Below are 19170 nucleotides of genomic sequence, written 5' to 3'. Positions count from 1 at the left end.
ACAGTTCTCTGATTTGATGTTTTCATAAGTCTTAGCTAAGGTTAAAAGAATAGGGGTTAAGGATAAGTCTGTAGTTGGTAAAGAGACAGCACTGGAGCATATCATCTGGGAGAGATGGGATATATACTTTTTTTTATGGCTTGTACTATGATTTGTGGTTTTGCCTCTTCTTCCACACAATTATGAGGTCATCTTGCTTGATCTCATGTCATCACAGCCTCAGAGTGACTGTGCAACTAGCAGTCTTTGAAATGTTTTATGTCTAACAGGGGACACATGAGTCCACTGGTGGATTCCAGACCAGCTCCTACCAACACCTACACTTAGCTGTATATGCTTGACTTGTCCTCAGATGCCGGAGAGTGTTTTGGAGAGACGGAGACACTCATCTTTTTATGACATTGCTGTCAGTTTTGAGGTTTTACTCTGTAGTCAGGAACTATGGGGCATTCAGTAATCTTGCTTACATTTACCTTTGGCATAGCATACAGTTAGGGAAGTTATCACACAGCAGACAGCAACTGAATAGGCAGAGCTAAGAACGATGCATTCTAGTATCTCCCATTCGAAACCCATGCTGGTCACCCAAGGCACAAGATGGCTTCTGAATAACAAGCACAAGAGCGGTGAGAATAGCTCTTGATGAGAATGTTGGCATTCTTCACAGTAAGGAGGCATTAGATCTATACTTAGCATTTCTTTAGTACTGATATGTCCAATCAAGAACATATTTCCTCATCTCATTTCTTATGTGCATTTCTTGACCCTACTTACAGTTACTGGAGAGTTTGACTCTAGATAATGAGTTCCTTAGGTCGGCTGACCAGTCTAAGAGGTGCACCCTCATTCGGGTTATCTACATTTTCTTCTCTATATTATGTGCTACTTAAGGGTAAGGACAATATCTCCTCGATATTTCTTGAGTGGAATCCTATGTGAATGGTCGAGGGTGAATAAAAGCTTATCTATTTATCAGTGAATTAGATTATCACAGTTCCAAGAGTGTCTGGCAAATTCAAAATCTTAACAGTACTAACTGATATTGGGATTCCCAAATTTCTATGATCTTAAACAAAATGCTCCTGTTGATACTATGGGAGGTGTAAAATCCCAGATTGAAGAACAATTTAAATGCCCTTCAGCAGGAGGATAAATCAACAAACTCTGACCATAGCTCTCCAGCTTAGGGGAAGAACACTGGGATACATGAAGCTGTGAGTTCCAATTCCAGTTCTGAAGAAGCAAGTAAACCAATCAACCAGCAAAGCACAGCATGGTATGAACTCACCTTGGAATAATACACAGCAATGTAAAGGCAGGAAAATAATGACTATGTCAGTAAGTGTATTTCTCAGAAGCAAATTGAACAAAATAAGCAAGACACACAAATATCTATATCTATCTATCTATCTATCTATCTATCTATCTATCTATCTATCTATCTATGGCATCATTGCATCATTTAATTTGTGTGAGACTCTAAAACTATGCCATTACACTCAAGTGATATCAAGTAGATCAGGAGTTGGCTGGGTCTCTGAGTGAGGAGTTATTTGACTGGAAGGGATATAGAAAAAAATTGAGATGATGACAGAGTTATTTATCTTGATGTTGGTGGTGCTTACAAGGCAGCAATGAAATACATCACTGAAATTAATGAATTTTATTAAGAGAAGCCTGTATGTCAATATAGTTAGGGATGGGGGCATGGTTCAATTGGCAAAGCTCTTGTCACCCAGCATGATGAAGGAGTCATGTTCGGATCTTCAGCACCCACATGAAAGCTCTGACATAATCTAGTGTGTGGAGCAGAGATAGGCAGATAGATTCCTGTGACTTGCTAATCCTCAGGTCAGACACAAATTGGTGAGCACCAGCTTCATTGAGAAACCCTGTCACAATATATAAGGTAGAATGTGGTTGAGGAAAGCACCCAATGTTGACCTCTGTCATTGAATTACACACATACACACACACACACACACACACACACACACACACACACACACACACACACTTTACCCTGTGTCCTTCTTCAGTGTCTTTATTGCTTCTCATTGGATTGAAATTTCCCTAAAACATTGCATGTGAGTCCAACTTCGTTTCCTCAATCTTTTTAGAAAGAAAAACTCTTGTCAAGGCTCACAGTGATCTCAAAGTTGCTTCTCTAGTATAAACATTGTCTGTAATTCTGGAAATCTTCTCCACAGTATTAGGTAGGAAGGCCTCTCCTTCTTCATGGATAAATTCATATCTACTTCTACGATGTTCAATGTCTTCACTTTGTTGACTACTCTTCCTCAGAGTCTTACTTGGCTTCCTTACTGTTGCTTATGCTACTGGACATTGAAAGCTCACCCAATCCCATCATTTATAAATATCGTCTCTACCTGGCACTTCCTAGAACTCTGGTTCCACACAATATCTATTGACATTCATTCCAGATTTATAACCAATGGCTAAGTCAGATGTCTAACACACTCAATACACCCCAGCTTGGTGTTCAGAGTCTCTTCTAGATATATCTGCCCAGTAGATCCATTTCTCCCACAACCCATATCTCTATCAGGGAAATATCTTAACTCTGTAGCTAGTTAAGTCAAAACCTTGAAATTGTCTTTGATTTATTTCATGAGCTGTATTCATTTCAATGAAATTTTGTTGACCCTATATCAAAACATAGATCTAGAAGCCAATCATACCCACAAGTTTTATTTTAATCCAAATTATGGTTGTTCTGTGCCCAGATTCTTGTTTCCACTTGATGTCTTTTTGATGAGAAAATTGTTGGGTTTGTGTTTTTCTGTAGTCTGATTTCTACATGAAAGCCAGTATAAACCTAACAAAATGAAAGTCAGGCCCCGTCAGTCTGCAGGAGAAACAAGTGCTCCCAGTCCAGTGCTATAAGCTAATGTCTTTATGATAAGATATTAAGGAGAACTGGCCTCCTGCTTTTCCTTTTGTGTCCTCTGTTTAAACTACACTGGCTACCTTGTTATTCCTGAGATGTTGGAAGACCTTTCTATTATGGGCACAGCCCAACATGTCCAGATAACTCTCCAAGCTCAGCACAAAATGGAGGACTCCCTTTTTCAGTGGAGCTTGCTCTTCTCTGACTGATCTTATCTGAAGAGTATCTGTAAACACAAGTGTCTGACATTATCTAGAAGATGACCCTACAAGCACCGCATGATTTAGCACACGGGTCCAGCTCAGCCCTTCCCGAAGTAGGATGATTAGGTACTGTGTTATGACCAATTGGCGCTCTAATGGTAACCCGGAAAACCTCTGAGGAGTCATGAAGCCTATGGCCGGATTGTAGGTTTGACTTCCTCTATCTCAATAAATGTAAACGAAGATTTGCTCTTCATGTAAATGAAGAATTTCCAGCACTTCAGTGTCAGCCAATAATGTATACCCACCCTGGAAATTCCTACCCACTTCCTAAGGTCTATGTAGCCCTTGTTCACCCAAATAAAGTTGAGCTGTCTCCCTGACGCTGGTCCCAGAAGTCAGCCCATCATATTCACAGCTGTCTGAAATCTGCCTCCAACCTCTGCTTCCCTCACCTTCCAGGGCTATTGCCTGATAACCTCCAAGGATGAGGAAACCAGGAATTCCCTCTTCTTTGTGTTGCCTCTTCTCTCTCTGCCTGGATAGCACCCACTCTTCTCCATATATGTGCTTATTCAGTTCTTTCCTTCTTCTTTCAGGACATCACCCAAGTGTCATTTCCTTAGCAAACCTGTCTTTAAGATTCTGCTCAAGAGTCAGTTCCTTTTTCACTCTTCTGTTTTTTTCTTTCTTGTTTTATTTTACCATGTTATTGCTATTTCTCTGTCTCTGTCTCTCTGTCTGTCTCTGTCTCTCTGTCTCTCTCTGTCTCTGTATTTCTCTCCCTCCCCCCTCTCTCTGTGTGTGTTTCTATACATAAGTGTACACACATGGATATGAGTCTGCATGCATATGTGGAAATAAGAGAAAGACTACAGGTGTCATTTTCCAACCACCTTCTACCATTATTTGAGACAGGGTTTGTCATTGGCCTAGAGTTTTTGTTTTTGTATTTTCTTTCTTTTTTCCTTTTATTGGATTTTTAAAATTTATATTTCAAATGTTATCCCCTTTCCCAGTTTTCTGGACATAAGCCCCCTATCCCAAACTCCCTCCCCTTCATCTATACGGGTGTTTCCCCTCCCCATCCACCTCCCCTTGCTGTCCCCTCCAACATTCCCCTACATTGGGGGGTCCAACCTTGGCAGGACCAAGGGCTTCTATTGGTGCCCAACAAGGCCATCCTCTGCTACATATGCAGTTGGAGCCCTGGGTCAGTCCATGTATGGTAGTGGTTTAGTCCCTGGGAGCTCTGGTTGGTTGGCGTTGTTGTTCTTATAGGGTTGCAACCCCCTTCAGCTCTTTCAACCCTTCCTCTAATTCCTCCAATGGGGGGATCCCGTTCTCAGTTCAGTGGTTTGCTGCTATCATTCTATCATTCACCTCTGTATTTGACACACTCTGGCTGTGTCTCTCAGGAGACATCTATATCCGGTTCCTATCAGCATGCACTTCTTAGCTTCATCGATCTTATCTAGTTTTGGTGGCTGTATATATATATATGGAACACATGTGAAGCAGGCTCTGAATGGCTGTTCCTTCAGTCTCTGTTCCAAACTTTGCCTCCCTATGCCCTCCTATGGGTATTTTTGTTCCTCCTTTAAGAAGGAGTGAAGCAAAGGATGATAAATAAGCTGTCGTCTTCAGATCTGTTTCAGTTCCCGTCCTACCAGCTCTGGGATTATATGCAATGAGCCACCATTCCTAGCTGTTCATGTGGGTTCTGGTGATTTGAACTCAGGTCTCTACACTTCTGAGGTAAGCATAGCCATCTCCCCAACTCCATGTTTAATTGTTTTACATAGATTCTATCACTATCTGACATATTGTAGATCCAAGTGTTTTTTTTTTACATTTTCCTCTATGTAAATGCAAGTTTTCTGAGGCTGAGCTGTTTTTATTGATTTTCTTGTTTGTTTATATGGCATCGATACCCCAACATTAGGCATATAGACTGTTAATTAGTGAATGAGAGAAACTGAAACTCAAGGAGACTAAATGAATCGAAAAGTAACATTAAGAAGAGAATTTCTTTAAAGAGAGACCAATGTCCTGGATTTTGACGTAATTCTAAAACACATTCCAGGAAAACTAGTATGAATTTATGTTAGAAATGGCCCACATTGGTGAGCTGCTTCTAGAAATCATTTTTAAGATGATTAACTTTTTTTCTTTACAAACCATTTTGAACACTTTTTCGAATGTGATCACTGAGTAGTTGAGAAATTGCTTACCATTGGCAGGGCAGGTCATAATCACTGTAGAGGAAAGACTAGCCAAAGCTCCCTCAGTGTTGGTAATGCCTGTGTATGTGTGTGTGTGTGTGTGTGTGTGTGTGTGTGTGTGTGTGTGTGTGTGTGTATTTAAAGTTGAAAAGATTCTCTGTAATGGTAAGATTTGTATGAAATTTCGTCCTAATTCCTCTACACACAAGCACTATGAGAGGAGATAAAAGCTGGAAAGCAACACTAGAGGTTTGGCACAGTGGAGAGTCCTTCCCTGGCATGTCCAGGGTCCTTGCCAATTCCTAACACTGGAAAAAGGGAAGAGACGGGATTTGTGAACCTACACCATACACTTGGGTGTGCGTGTTACTTGAGCTTAAGATTTGCAGTGCTGTAAAAAATGCAAGAACACATACAATGTGTATTTAGAGCAGGCGGCTTAAGCCTCCACACAAATAAAACAATAATTTTGTCATATTCTTGTGATCAAAGATAATAGTTTTCTAGTGACTATAAGCTTACTCAGGTGTGCCGTTTGTTCAGTGTGTCGTAACACACACTGCTTAGGTCTCTAGACCACGCAGGCTTACTTGGTAATTACCTTATTGAAAGCCAGATTACTTATTGTTTGGATGTCAGCTCCCTGAGAATTTGCCAAGTAACTCTCAGACAACTGGGAATTATCAACAGTCCTTGCCTGACGAAGGCGCCTGCATTTCTCGAGTCACGTGAGAAGCTGAGGTGGGCAAACTGGTTCAGAAAAATGAACTTCACACCATGCTACAACAAGCCCCTGGGGAACCACCCGCAGTCTGGTTATGGGACTATTAAGGATAGCATTTTCTCTGAGGAGCTAGTCCTCAGAGCCTTCAGTCCAGAGAAACAATCTGACATTTGTCCTCTCCCATCATCCTTTGCCTGGTTCTGCTAAAATGCTGCCATCACAGGATTCCATATTCTAGAATCATTTCTGTGGGGCTGGGGAGATGACTCAGTGGCTGAAGTGTTTGCTGTGCAAGTGTGAGGAATTCATTTTGAATCTCCTAAGAACTAAGATTTAAAGTTGGATGCCGTAATGGGCATGCGTAATCCTAGCTCTCCCTCAGGGAGATGAATGGCGGAGACAGTAAGATTATAGGAAGCTCAGTCTACCTATTCTTCATGTATTGTAGAAACCAACAAAAAACTCTTTCTCAATTCAAGTGGGAGATGAGGACCAACACCCAGGGTTACTCTATGACCTCTACATGTGTATCATATCATGACTGTGTTCACATTTCTACATCTGTTTACATGGTCACATTTCTACATATTTCTACATTTAAATGCACACATACATGCATATGCTCAGAAGTAGTTGGTCAATACAAACTGAAGTTCAAGTATTTTTTTCTACTTTAGTTTTTAGGTTTTTTTGTTTTTTTGTTTTTTCGTTTTGTTTTGTTTTTGGGTTTTTTTTTTTTTTTTTTTTTTTTGTAAGAGACAGAAAGAATAGTGTTGGATAGGTTGAGAAGGGGGACAGTCTAAAAAGAGTTGGAGGAGGGGAACAAATGATGAAATTACATGGTATAAAATTCTCAAATAATATGCCTTTTAAAAAGGAAATCACATGTATCTAACAAAAAACTTGAATATAAACTGGATATCTATGGATTTATTTTTATTCTTATCTTCCGTCCTCTTCTCCATCTCTTGTATTTTGGTACCTTGGATAATTGGCTCCAGGAAGCTATAGAGGTAAAAAGGTCTGGATGACCAACTCTATGTAGAAATAATGTTTTCCTAATATGTTACTCATGCAAAGCTGTCAGGCATGCCTATCCTTTTGGCGTGGCCTCACTGCATTGCCATCTACAAAGTTTGTGCTTGCGAACTGCATAACCTAATTACAAAATTAAAAAAAAATCTCATAATGTTTTAAGAAGTTTTTGAACTTTATGATTTGTGTTGGGGCCACATTCATCCTTGCCCACATATCATCTGCAGGCCACAACTGATGTGTCTCCCTTAAATGATCTCTAGGTTATTTCTAATACCCAAAATGTTGTTAACTCAGTAAAAACGATTATTATATTACTCAGGAAGTAATGATGAGAACTAGTCAAACATACTCAATATAATCATATTTATTTAAAGCACTTTTGTTATGGGGTCATTTGAATTTGCAGACATAGAATCCACAGCTATCGATGACCAAGTGTGCGGTTTTGACTGCTCTGCAGATTAACCTTGGGGATATTTCCTGGCTCTCTGCGGCAAGGGGCAGTGACACCATGGCAGCGAGCTCAATGGCTTGGAATCTGCTCTGATTCTGCATAGTATTAATTTATTTAAAATGAGAGAAAGAGTAATCTCTCAGACTACAGGATCTCTTTTCACAACTAAAAGAGGAAAAATACACATGTGCATACCCGGCAGGGCATTACTCACTAGATGGGGCCGCTAGCAATAATGATTGAGGTTTACTGTCCACTCAGTTCAAGCAGCAATCAAACGAGAGGGACTGGCAGTTCAGTCAACAGAGTGAGTTTTCTAATCCCCTGATCCCTCTGAGCTTCTTCATTTTTGAGCCCTCAGGAAGTGCTGAGACCACAGCTTCATATGCAGAGGCCAGAAACATTAGTGACATCTGTATTGTTCTGTGCTGTGAAGGTTGGTAGATCCGGACCATTCAGCAGGGGAACCACCATTCTAATTAATTACTCTAAGCACTAGGGCATGAGTGAGGCCAGTGGAAGAGTTTACAACACGATAAAGTACAGTTTAGTTGGTGAGGCACACTTCATGTCCAGGCACGAAGCCTCTGCTTTTTAGAGAGAGCATGAGGTTTTGAGTTAGAAGACTTAAACCCAAGTTCAAGCCTCTCGTTTGTCAGGTGTACCCTTTAGCAGTCAAGTAAAGTTAACCCCTAGGCCCCTTGTCTATGAAACAGCCGTGTAAAAGGAAAGAAAGGGCTGGTATGTAAAAGGCTGCAGTGTGTGTAACTCTTTTTACCAAGCTCTGTATGGATGTTAGATAGTATTATCAAGGGATAGAAATTGGAATCTTATATACAAGATAAATGATTAAGTTTGTAGCATGTGAGGAGTTGATTGTTGTGACAATCATCTTAGGAAATTTCTTGGAGGAAGGGAAACAAAATATATAAGCATCAATCAAGAAAGGATGTAGCTTAGAAAAGAGCAGAGAAGAGCACATATTTCACTGTGACCAACGGCAAAGACACAAACCTAAAAATTGGAGATACCGGTAGCCATTCATGGCATCCAGTACCCTGGTTGTGGGACTCATGTAGGAAACTGGTGGCAGCTTGCATAGGGTGATTCCTATGGAATGTGGTAGCTTCAAGCCACCTGGTATGAAGTCATATGTTCCATGGTTTTATTCTAGAGTTCGCTATTTATAAATCATTTCATTGTGATAGTAACCAAATCTAACTTTCTTTAGGGAATAGGGCTTCTCTGTCAGAAATAGTCTAAGATATGAATAGTCAGTACGCAAACACATAGCCATGTGACTCTCATCTAGTAATTGATCATTGGAAAAATGTTATCTATTATCCAATATATTTAATTAATTGGCTTTTTAGATTCACATTTGTCCTTATTAATTACCACTCAACCAAAAGCAGGAAAGATTTGATTCCTCATCTTTTAAATACGAGTAATGAAAAGCACCCAGAATTCTATCAGCCAAATAAACTAACCACTTCTCCTTCCCCTTTGACCTTATACCTATAAATTTGTTTTCCATAGTTTTATCCATGATTACACATAAAGTTTCCATGGAAAGTATTATGTGTATTCCTTTACTGGTTTTGATAAATATAAGTATTTGAACATTTATCTTAAGTTTTATGACAATCATATTTCCAAGGGAGGCTTCACAAAACATGTTTAAATTTTGTATGAAATGTTGACTGAGAATGAACATAGAGTACTACCTCAGTCAGGAAGACTTTGGCCTTAGGAAGTTTGGCAATGTTTGGAGACAATTTTGGTGATAAAACTGTTGGCATCCAGGGGTAGATGTCAGGGGTGATGTTTAATATTATTACCGCACAGAAAAATGTCCCTTCTACAAGTGATGAGTCCAGGAAGCCAGTAACTTCAGGGTTGCCTCAGACCTAAACAGTTTCAACTGCCCTCCCTGCCTGGGGTTGATGGCATATGGCCAAGAGGTTTTCGGTGACGTGACCTGGCAATTCTCTACCTTTATCTCTTCATGTCTTCTGCTTAACCTATTTTTACCACCAAAAGTAAAATGGAAGGTGCTGGAAAAAAAAATCTCTTTTTTTTTTTCAGCAGGAAGTCACTGTGCATATTTAAGTTGGTGCGGTTGGGTGGATCATCACCACTTAGTGGCAACTGCAGAATTAACAACCAGTTGGATACCTTAACGAGAAACTCTTCATTCCACAGTGTACAAGTCCACAGACATTATCTACTGGGTATCATTTTATTCCTAAGTGCTGTCTGACAAACTCAGTGTTATGTGTCCACTAAGAGAAAAGTTCTGCTAATTTTCATCATAAAACACATTTTGGTGGGAGATAAATGGCAATTTCATACATGTTCAACTGTGTGAAAGTTCATCCTAAACTTTATAAAGTACGATTAGCATTATTCATGATATTAAATCATGTTAAGTGAAATTTTCTTTGAAAATACTTTGTTTGAATTATAGATATTCCTTTTAAATAACTCTAGGACTGAACAATTGTAGGACTTTGAAATTTAACCAGCATAAATATGAATAAAACTTTTCTTTTTAATGCAGATTAAGTAAAAATAGAAGTGTGAAAATATTAATTCCCAATTGCTACAAAACCAAAAATTTTGAATGCCAACACAATTTCAGAGGTGGGAAATTCTGTATTTGACCCAGTGGGGAGGGCTCGAGTCAAAGCAAAGGCATACTAAGATATTGTGTAATTATATGCAGGCTAAGTATGTATGGAATATAAAATAATTTAGTGTTTAGGCTTGAATTTCATTCTCTAGATGTCTTATTATGTGTATCCAAATCATATCACGAAATCTGAAAAAAAAAAACCCAAGCATCTCTGGTCCCCCACATTTTGAATAATGTGTATGCAGTCTATTGTTGATCTCCATTGTGTATCTTCCTGGACAAAGGACACATGCCTTGTAATTCTTATATATAGTGAAATTAGAGGAGGATAACTATGTTTTAAATGCCTTGGAAAAACTATACAAATGTTGTATTGGATTGATGCATACATTTGCATGCATACACATGCACAAATATGTAATTGGAATTGTTATATATGCATATATAATATTCTTTTGCATCTATTAGTGTATATTTTCCTGTGACATTCTAGAGCTATATGTTTTCTCTCACTTTATGATTTTCTTACTAGTTGGGAATTTCCCATAATGTGTTATGGTTATATTCACCCCTTTCCCAGCTTCTCCCAGAGTCACTCCATTCTGTATTCCCCCAATTTTGTGTTCTCTTTTGCTTTTACCTCCCACCACAAAGTCCAGTTTGTGATGTCCACGTCTACTTGATTTTACGGCCACCTACTGGAGCAGGAATGGCTTACCAGGTGACACTTAGAGAAGACTGACAATGGCTCCTCAACCGGGATGGGACTTCATGTCTATCTCTCCTGTACACTGATCGAGCTTGCACAGAGCTCCTGCACTCTGTCACGAAGGCCATGATTTCGTATGTGGAGCTCCCCTGTTGTATATGAGTGATACTCTTTCCCTGTAACAGTCCACCAATTCTGACGATTGCAGTCCTTTTGTGCCTTCTTCTACAATGACCTTCAGCCTTGGGAGGAGGGAACTCGCTATTGACATTTTGTATTGAGCTGCTGTTTCTACCTTCTTTCATTCTCTCCTTGTCCAGTTGTGCGTCTCTGGGTTAATCAACATCTATTGCAATCAGAAGCTTTTTTTGGTGAGCCTGGAAAGATATACTAATTTATGGGTGATGTGAGAAATCACTAGAAGATGGTTTATCATTATGTCCGTTTAGGATAATAGTAGTAGTAAATTGTCCCCTCTGGCCTGTGACATGTCTAGCCTGGCAATGGTGACAGATATGGCTTTCACCTCGTGGAGTGTGACTTGAATTTAGTCAGAAAGTAGCTGTTTCCTCTCATGACATTTTTGCCACAATTGCACCATGAGCATATCTTGCTAGGCTAGGTTGTAGCACACAGAATTCATAGCCTTGTAAGAGTGATGATTACTTTTTTCCTTTAGTAACATACATACCACATGCCAGTACAATGAAAGCCAGCCAGGAAGGAGGAGGCTTCCAGGTCAGCAGCCGTCTGATACCTATATGTTCTGTGACTCAAGTATGTGGTGTCTTCATCAACAGGGTCTTGCCATTTTCTTCTGGAGGATAAGCAGTAGTGTTGGCAATGGCCTGAAATGTTTGATGGCCTATGAGACCTTCCAGGCAAACTAGTCACAAAGCGCTAAACCAGTCCTGGCACTGGGCTTCTTATTTGTTAGCATCTGATGTCTGGGGGTGGCACAGCCATCTTGTTATTTTAACTCTGTTTTAGGTATGTATGCATGCATGCATGTATGTATACGTGTGTGTGTGTGTGTGTGTGTATGTGTGGAAGGTTTTATAATACTAGGTAGGTTTCAAAAAATATAATTTTTGAAAGTCATTCACTTTTTGTTATAAAATTAAGTATTTAGATTAGTGTACCAGGTAGTGGGCTTCACATAGTGTCTTCAAGCACAGGTGCTATCATACTTTGCTCTCAATCATTCCCCTCCTCCATGCTCCCCTTCCCTCCAGCTGGACCCTATCTTCGGCATTGGTACCATTTTTGTTTTTCTTTCCCCTATATCCACTCTCCCGTCTATTTCCTACTTCCCTTAAGATCTCTTCCTCCCTCTTATGATCTCCTTTCTAGTTTCATGACCTACAAACGCACATATAAAAACACACACACATAGATATGCATATATTATATATAATTATATATACTTTTAAATATAGGCTTTCCATATGAAAGAGAACATGTGTTATTTGTCTTTTGGGCTCTGGCTTATTTCACTTAGCATAATGATTTCCAGTTGCATCCACTTTCCTGGAAATAGCATGATTTCTAGTTTCTTTATAGCTAAACAGAATTCCATTGTACCCAGGTACCACACTTGCTTAGTCCATTCATGTGCGGAGGGACAGCGAGGCTGGTTCCCTTCCTGGTCACTGCGTCTATTGCAGTGTAAACATAGCCGCCTTGCTCAGTGTGACTTTCTGAATTCTACTCAGTGCTTTGGCTGCAATTCCACAATTTTCTGTAATCATATATATATATATTTTTAATTCTAAGAGTTTCTTAACCCCTACACAGTAGCCCTGAATTAGAGACATGTGTACATTTTGGCTACAGTAAGAGGCAAGGATGGAATTCTTTTGGTCTCATGTAATTTACTTATTATTGGTAGCCATTAGAAAGCTCACGAGGGAGAGCCAGGGATGCCAGGGTATAAGATAGATAGTGATAAATACCACAAGGTCACTGTTCAGTGGCGGGCATACATGGGCAGCCACTGAAAGGGAAGTTTATGCCGATGGTGCTTAGCCCCTGGTAACTAATCCAATAGAATGTTCGTTATGAAATAACGAAGTTCCTTCACAAGGCACTAATGGAACCTACCAGAATGTAGATCTGCCAGCCCATTTGTGAACGCTCACACACTTGAGTGTGCCTTGGATGTCTTACTTTTGAATGCTCACAGGAATACTGGCTTTTAAAGTTACTATTTGATTGAAAACATGCAAAACTCATTCCTGTATAATAACTGGCTATATTTAAAATTGCTTTCTTTTAGGCTTTCCATTAACACGAGCAGAATTTTTTTCCCCCTAATCCTGAATTCATGCAAAAGAAACGACAGTTGTGATCTCTTCAAATTGCTAGTGAGGGCTTCCCATCCCCCACCCCTGTACTGCTATAGTCTTTGCCCGAGAAACCGAAGATGCTGCCCCTCTGTTCCAAAAAACAAAAAACAAACAAACAAACAAACAAAAAAAAAAAACGAAAAGCAGAAAACAACATTTTGCACTTATTTGCATCAAATTAAGGAGAAATATTGTGTAATTTTTTCATATAAAGATACGCATTTGTGGCTACTAAGTTTGAAATATTGAAGCAGCTGATCAAAAGCATCCTTATGAAAAACAGCCAAGTCATGTCAGGGTGCTTAGTGGAATTAGTGAAAAATCTGCTTATGCAGATTCATTACCGACTTAAGGATATCCAGCGTCAAGACCGCTTCAGAACTGAAGTGAGCGCTTTAATCCCTATTTCAAACTGTAAAAGTGGCTTCCTTTAAACCAGACAAAGTTAAGCATCAAAGACTACAGTCAGCCCTCTTGTGGCAGGTGCAGAGAGTGATGGGAATGGTCTTCCAAGAGCAGGGCAGTCCTGCAGAGTCAGAATCAGTTTCCTCGTACACTGGATCTATGAGTGTAAATTAAAACAACAACAGCAACAACAACAGCTTCTTCAGGTGATTGAAATTGCAAGATATAATATAAGACCCCTGACTTCACAGTCAGAAGAAATCACCCTGCAAAGAGGACTCTTGGTCTTTTGGTAGTCGGTGTTGGAAGGTTCAAACTCTTAGCCTGTACAAATCTACAGATCTGAAGCACCTTATGACACAAGGAGCAAGAGTGACTGTGCATAAACACTCGGAAATCACCGCCAAAGGCTTGGTGATGTCTGTTCTGACCTTAAAAGCCTCTCCTATTAAAAAACAAACTACATTTCAAATGAATAGCTTTTCCCCATCCTATTTTCTTTTTCTTCTGTTTTATTTTGTAAATCCTCTCCAAGTCTCACGTCTGCTTTCAGTTCGTTGCCACCCTCAGTTCTTCTCCCTTTACTTCTAGCTCTTCACTTCCTCTTGGGCATCATGTTTCTAGAATTCTAGTGTCATTCTTTCGGTCACTCATAGATGTGCCTGCAGCTATTGCTGCTTTATGTGCCAGGGATGGGACAGTAAAATCACAGTGCCAGTTCCATGGATCTCATGATGCTGATAGAGACGAAGGTTAATAAGTGAAAATCATGTGTACAATGTATGTATCTCTGTGTAATGTCAAGCACAGAAGAAAGGGCAGGCGAGGATTCAAAAGTAGTTCGAATACAGAAAAACATCATTTCAAAGGCTGAGCAGATGCCAATGTCCTGAGGCAGATGGACAGTTATAGAGTTGTGAAAGATACTTATAAAAGACAGGTCATTGCAAAGTATGACCATGAAAAGAGGCGTGATGGAAGTCACTGGCCGCTGGAAAGCAGAGTGTTGGTCTGCCTCTCTGCCTCTATCTACACAGATCCCATGACTGCTCGACAGGGGAGTGACAGCTGGGAGCTAGCATGGTTTTGCTGTCTTCCTCCAGAGACCGTGATAGATGGGACCTAGATGATGTTGGTGGTGACACATGGCAACCAGACGGTTGGTACAAATATGGAGAATGCATGACTAGAAGATCATACAGAGGCAACATGGAGGGTTTGACCTGTGAAACTTCTTGAACTGTCATGACATTAATAGCTGGAGGGTGCTGGGGGAAATTAGATTCTTCAGTGATGGTGGGAGGCCCATTATAGAAATGTTGTGTTTGAGGTCTTGTATTGACTACTACTGGAGTCTGAAGTGGGAAGAAGTGTAGTGCAGAGATCTGGATTTGAGCCTCTACAACTTCCAGGTTATATTTAATTCGATAGCCCTAGAGGTTCCATAAGAACAAGTTGTCCAAGGATAGAGTCTCAGAACACTGGAACATGTAGACATTGGGAAGATGTGGGACCGGTGATGGTGACATCTGGGGACAGTTGGAAGTATAGAGGGGCCATCAGAAGAGAGAGTAACAACCTACAAACCAAGGCAGGGAATATGTCAAGGTGCAGTGAGTGTTGTACTTTGACAAGGTGAGGGGTGTATAAAGGGGACGAATGAAGCATTGGATGGAGAAAAAAGAAATCATTGTGGGGCTGGGTACATGGGCCAGTGGCTAAGGGCTCTCTGCTCTTCAGGAGGATCCAGGATCGGATCCCAGTATCCATATCATGGCTCCCGAACATCTATAACTTGATTTCTAAGGGAATGTAACACCTTCTTCTTGCTCCCCAGGCACCAGGCACACACATGGCATGCATGTAAAGATGAAGGAAAGACACACATACACATCAAATCAAAATAACTATGACTCTTTTTTTTTTCCCCAAAAGAAGAGGTCATTGCAATTAAACATGACACCCTATGCACACCTTTAAAGGCTGCTTGCTCCAACCATATCCAACAGAGCTGACTGTTCTCTCAGGTCAGATAGTGCCTTGCCTCTCCTGCCCAGATGCTTCAGGACCAGTCATGCACGTGAACTTACTCAGCTTCTACACAAGAAAAGACTACTACAGGACATTGGCTGTTTGCAGGGCCACCACTGACCAAGGGGGTTTGGATTGGCCCTTTTGACTAGCTCTAAGAGCCTTCAGACCAGTTAACCTGGACAGTAGAATACATATTTCAGCTCTGTTCTTTCTGTGAGCTTCAGGGCAGGACTTGTAATGCCAAAGTGCCACAGCATAGGCCATCTTCAACTTGCACAAATGAGTATATCTAAAAAATGAGTATGAGCTCTCTAAAAAAACCCCCACCCATGGCCCTTTGGCCTGAAAAGGAGGGAAGCCACTGTGATAACTCCCCTTGGCCACAGGAGGTGGCAGTTCTCAGGGATAGGAGACATGGATCTAGCAAGGGTGAAAACCACACCCTGTGCCAGGCCCGGGACTTGGGCTGTTGAATTGCTGCTCTCTTGCATGGTCACTTTTTCTGTTATATGAACAAACAAGCTGTTTAGCTCCAACCTAAACTGTGGTTAAACTCTTGAGTCGTTGCCCTCCCTTGGGTTTCACTGTGAACTTTACAACATGCAAATGATAGCTTTTAGGCCTTTCCCACTATTCCCCAAATGAAGGCCACGGGAGCCAAAAGCACTGCATTTGAGCCTCACGAGAAAGTGAATTATATGCTTCTGTACCCTCTCTCTTCACTCAGCTGTGAGGTTGACAGCTCATTTTAGAGACTCCCAGATCCTCTGAGTCCGGGATGGAGCCCTGCAGCCTGTCTTGTTTCTCTCCTGCCACGTTACTTTGGCCAAACCCGATTGACATGAACTTTCTCTTGGATTGATGTTACACTTGGTTATGTCTTCTCTTTGATAGTGGTTACCCTTGGAGGCTCTAAGCAGTGTCCCCGACTTCTTGCAGAGATCCGACTCCTTCCCTGTAATTTAGCATTTTCCTGTCAGTGTCGAGAGTCTAGGTTGTCTTTCTTCTCCCAGGGAGAAGACTGTGGTTGGTTGCCTTTTGTTGGAAGGACTTCACCGCCATCACCCTGACCCATCCTTCCAGTGCTGGATGGAGGTAAGGAGGGAACCAGGTTCATACGAAAGAAAGGCTTAGGAACCCACCCAGGCCAGAAATGGCCTCCTGAGTAGAACTCTCACCCATTTTCTTACTTCCAGCCCTAGTTCAATTCATTGAGGCAAGGGTCTTTGGTTAAATTGCTTTAGTAAACCATGTAAGTAATTTGTGTGTGTGTGTGTGTGTGTGTGTGTGTGTGTGTGTGTGTGTGTGGTATGTGCATGTATGTACACTCATGTGCATGTGTGGCAGAGAGAGGTGGAAGGGATTAGCATAGCTAAATATAACTAGAGGAGAAACAATGGAAAAAATATGAAAAAGAGAGCAGAGAAATGAAGATTTCCTAAACCCCAAGTGAAAGTGTACTGCACATGTTATATTTCCTATATTTGTTCAGCAGGGCAAGCCTGTCTTAGCTTCTTCATTTTTCTGGACTGAACTCCAGCAGGCAGCTGCCTTTGCCTCTCTCTCTTTCTACCCCCGCCCTTCTTTAGACTAAACACCCTGGCCCAGGCTACTCACTCTGGTTCTTTGTCACCTACATCTTCAGATCGTCCCTGTAGCATCCAGTCCTCTAGTCTGCCATAATCCAAGTGCACCACTCAGGAGGCATTTTAAAGAAAGTTCTATCCTAGGATCTAAAACAGTTTGGTCTCTTCATAGGCTAATCCTTGGGATGTGTCACCCTCCTAAGTATGTCTGGTCCTGTTTTGTCCCCAAACTCCTAGGCATAGATTATTTTTAGATTGTCTAGTAACCAGACCCCTCCGTGGCTCAGCGGAAGCATTTGAAACACCAACCAACAAATGTGGGAACAGCAACCACCACAAAAGTGGGCCAGCAAATAGTGAAAAGGGCCCGATGGTGGGAGCAGACGTTTCCTTGTGAGAGGTTTCCTTTTCCCTCAGGAGCTGTGTAGAGAAGGAAGGTCATCTTAATCCAGCTTTGCCTCTATCTCTGCTTCCGAGAGAAGCTGGAGGCAAGAGAGACTTTAACAAAAAGTCTGCTGTCCTCTAGCCAGAAACCCATCTGAGCAACGGACCAGGGAGTCACTGTAGATTCTAATGCTACCCAATAGGACTTCATTTTGGACTGAAACGGACAGAGACAACAACACATGGTGGAACTTGTGCCCAGCATCGACATCCTGAAAGATGAGCCGGGAACTGTCAGCAGCATTTGGATCTGGCGGGCTAGAGTTAGGGTGGGGTGGAGTGTGGCTGCCAGGTATCTAGCGTGGGCCCTAAAGAAGAAGGTGATGATAGAATTGAACGAAGGAAGAGCAGGTTGGAGCAGGCCAGGGAAGGGCACATAGGGTGGAGGATGGTTTGTTTCCTCTGGTTGGTGTTGAGTGACATGCTGCTGAGCCATCCGAGTGGAGATTCCAGAAAGGGTGGATGGATAGTTCGAGGGTTCATTAGAGGTTTTAGAACCAGAAACCTGGATCTGGGAGTCACTGGTATAGACAGAAGCACTTGCTGACTTTCTTCTGACCTCCGATTTCCTAATCTGGATAAGGAGGAGAAAAGATTATCTTTGTCAAAGTCATAGGACTGTGGCAACTTTCAAGCACGATGACCTAACATGAAAGGGTTTTTAGCATGCAGTCCAAGGCAATGGCAAGTTCTTTGTGTGTTACTGAGTGATTGCTGTGTGCACATGGCCCCTTCACAGCAGGGAGTGTCCAGGGCTGTTTTTTCTGTTACCTCACCCAAGGAGCTCGCCACTGATAACTAGAGACCTGGGAAAGGATATCTATTCCCTCAGAACAGTGAAGAAAGTGAACAAGGGCCCTTAGCAGACCAAAGGGGTCCAGCACAGGGTAAAGTAGTTTCTGGTAGAGACATTGTGATGTGCTTAGTTCTGCCTCTGGTCTGAAGACTCGCTCTACAGAGGTCTGACTGTGGATGAGGCTTGGTACAGATGAAAACCATGAGCTTCTTGTCACAAATAGTAAGGATCCCAAGGAAGTGCCAACAGAATGCTAACCCAAGGGCAAGGTACTTCTGAGCTGGAGGCCAGTGCAATTCTATTTATAGTCTATCACCAGGACAGATCTGGGTCACCACTCAGAAGAAGAGAGAAAGTAAGGATTCTCACATAGCCACTCACAGCTACTAAGTCACAGTATTGGCACCTGCTCTGTGCGGGGCCAGCCCTGGAGTGGGTACAGAGACCAGGTATCTAGAAATCCCTATGTCGCAAGAACACATTTGATAGTATGCTTAATCTTAGCCAAAATACTGAGAAATAAGGAGAACATATTTCATTGATTAATAGAATAACATTATTTCTTTAAGGTCAGCATGTGTGTGTGTGTGTGTGTGTGTATGTGTGCATGTGTGTGCGTGTGTGTATATGTATGTATGTGTGTATGTGTGGGTAT

The 19170-nt window shown here is 41.4% G+C and overlaps 1 protein-coding gene and 1 long non-coding RNA gene across 3 annotated transcripts in view; one reads left to right on the top strand and one right to left on the bottom strand.

Moving 5' to 3' along the window:
- Positions 1 to 19170, top strand: part of LOC148003799 (uncharacterized) — a 34000-nt gene that overhangs the window by 11136 nt on the left and 3694 nt on the right. For both annotated transcript variants that reach the window (XM_087569120.1, XM_087569121.1), the window contains exon 2: positions 16703 to 16784. In XM_087569120.1, the coding sequence (XP_087425246.1) occupies positions 16703 to 16784 (82 nt within the window). The remainder of the gene's footprint in view (positions 1 to 16702; positions 16785 to 19170) is intronic.
- Positions 1649 to 17467, bottom strand: LOC103690559 (uncharacterized). Its single transcript, XR_015629978.1, has 2 exons — positions 17307 to 17467; positions 1649 to 1892 (listed from the first exon to the last, which is right to left on the bottom strand). It is a non-coding gene; the product is annotated as an uncharacterized LOC103690559 (long non-coding RNA).

Source organism: Rattus norvegicus, chromosome 9 (assembly GCF_021556685.1).
Source record: "Rattus norvegicus strain SHRSP/BbbUtx chromosome 9, alternate assembly SHRSP_T2T, whole genome shotgun sequence".
Classification (NCBI taxonomy): domain Eukaryota; kingdom Metazoa; phylum Chordata; class Mammalia; order Rodentia; family Muridae; genus Rattus; species Rattus norvegicus.
The sequence above is the reverse complement of the archived record's forward strand: the minus strand, read 5'-3'. Positions and strand labels throughout refer to the sequence as shown.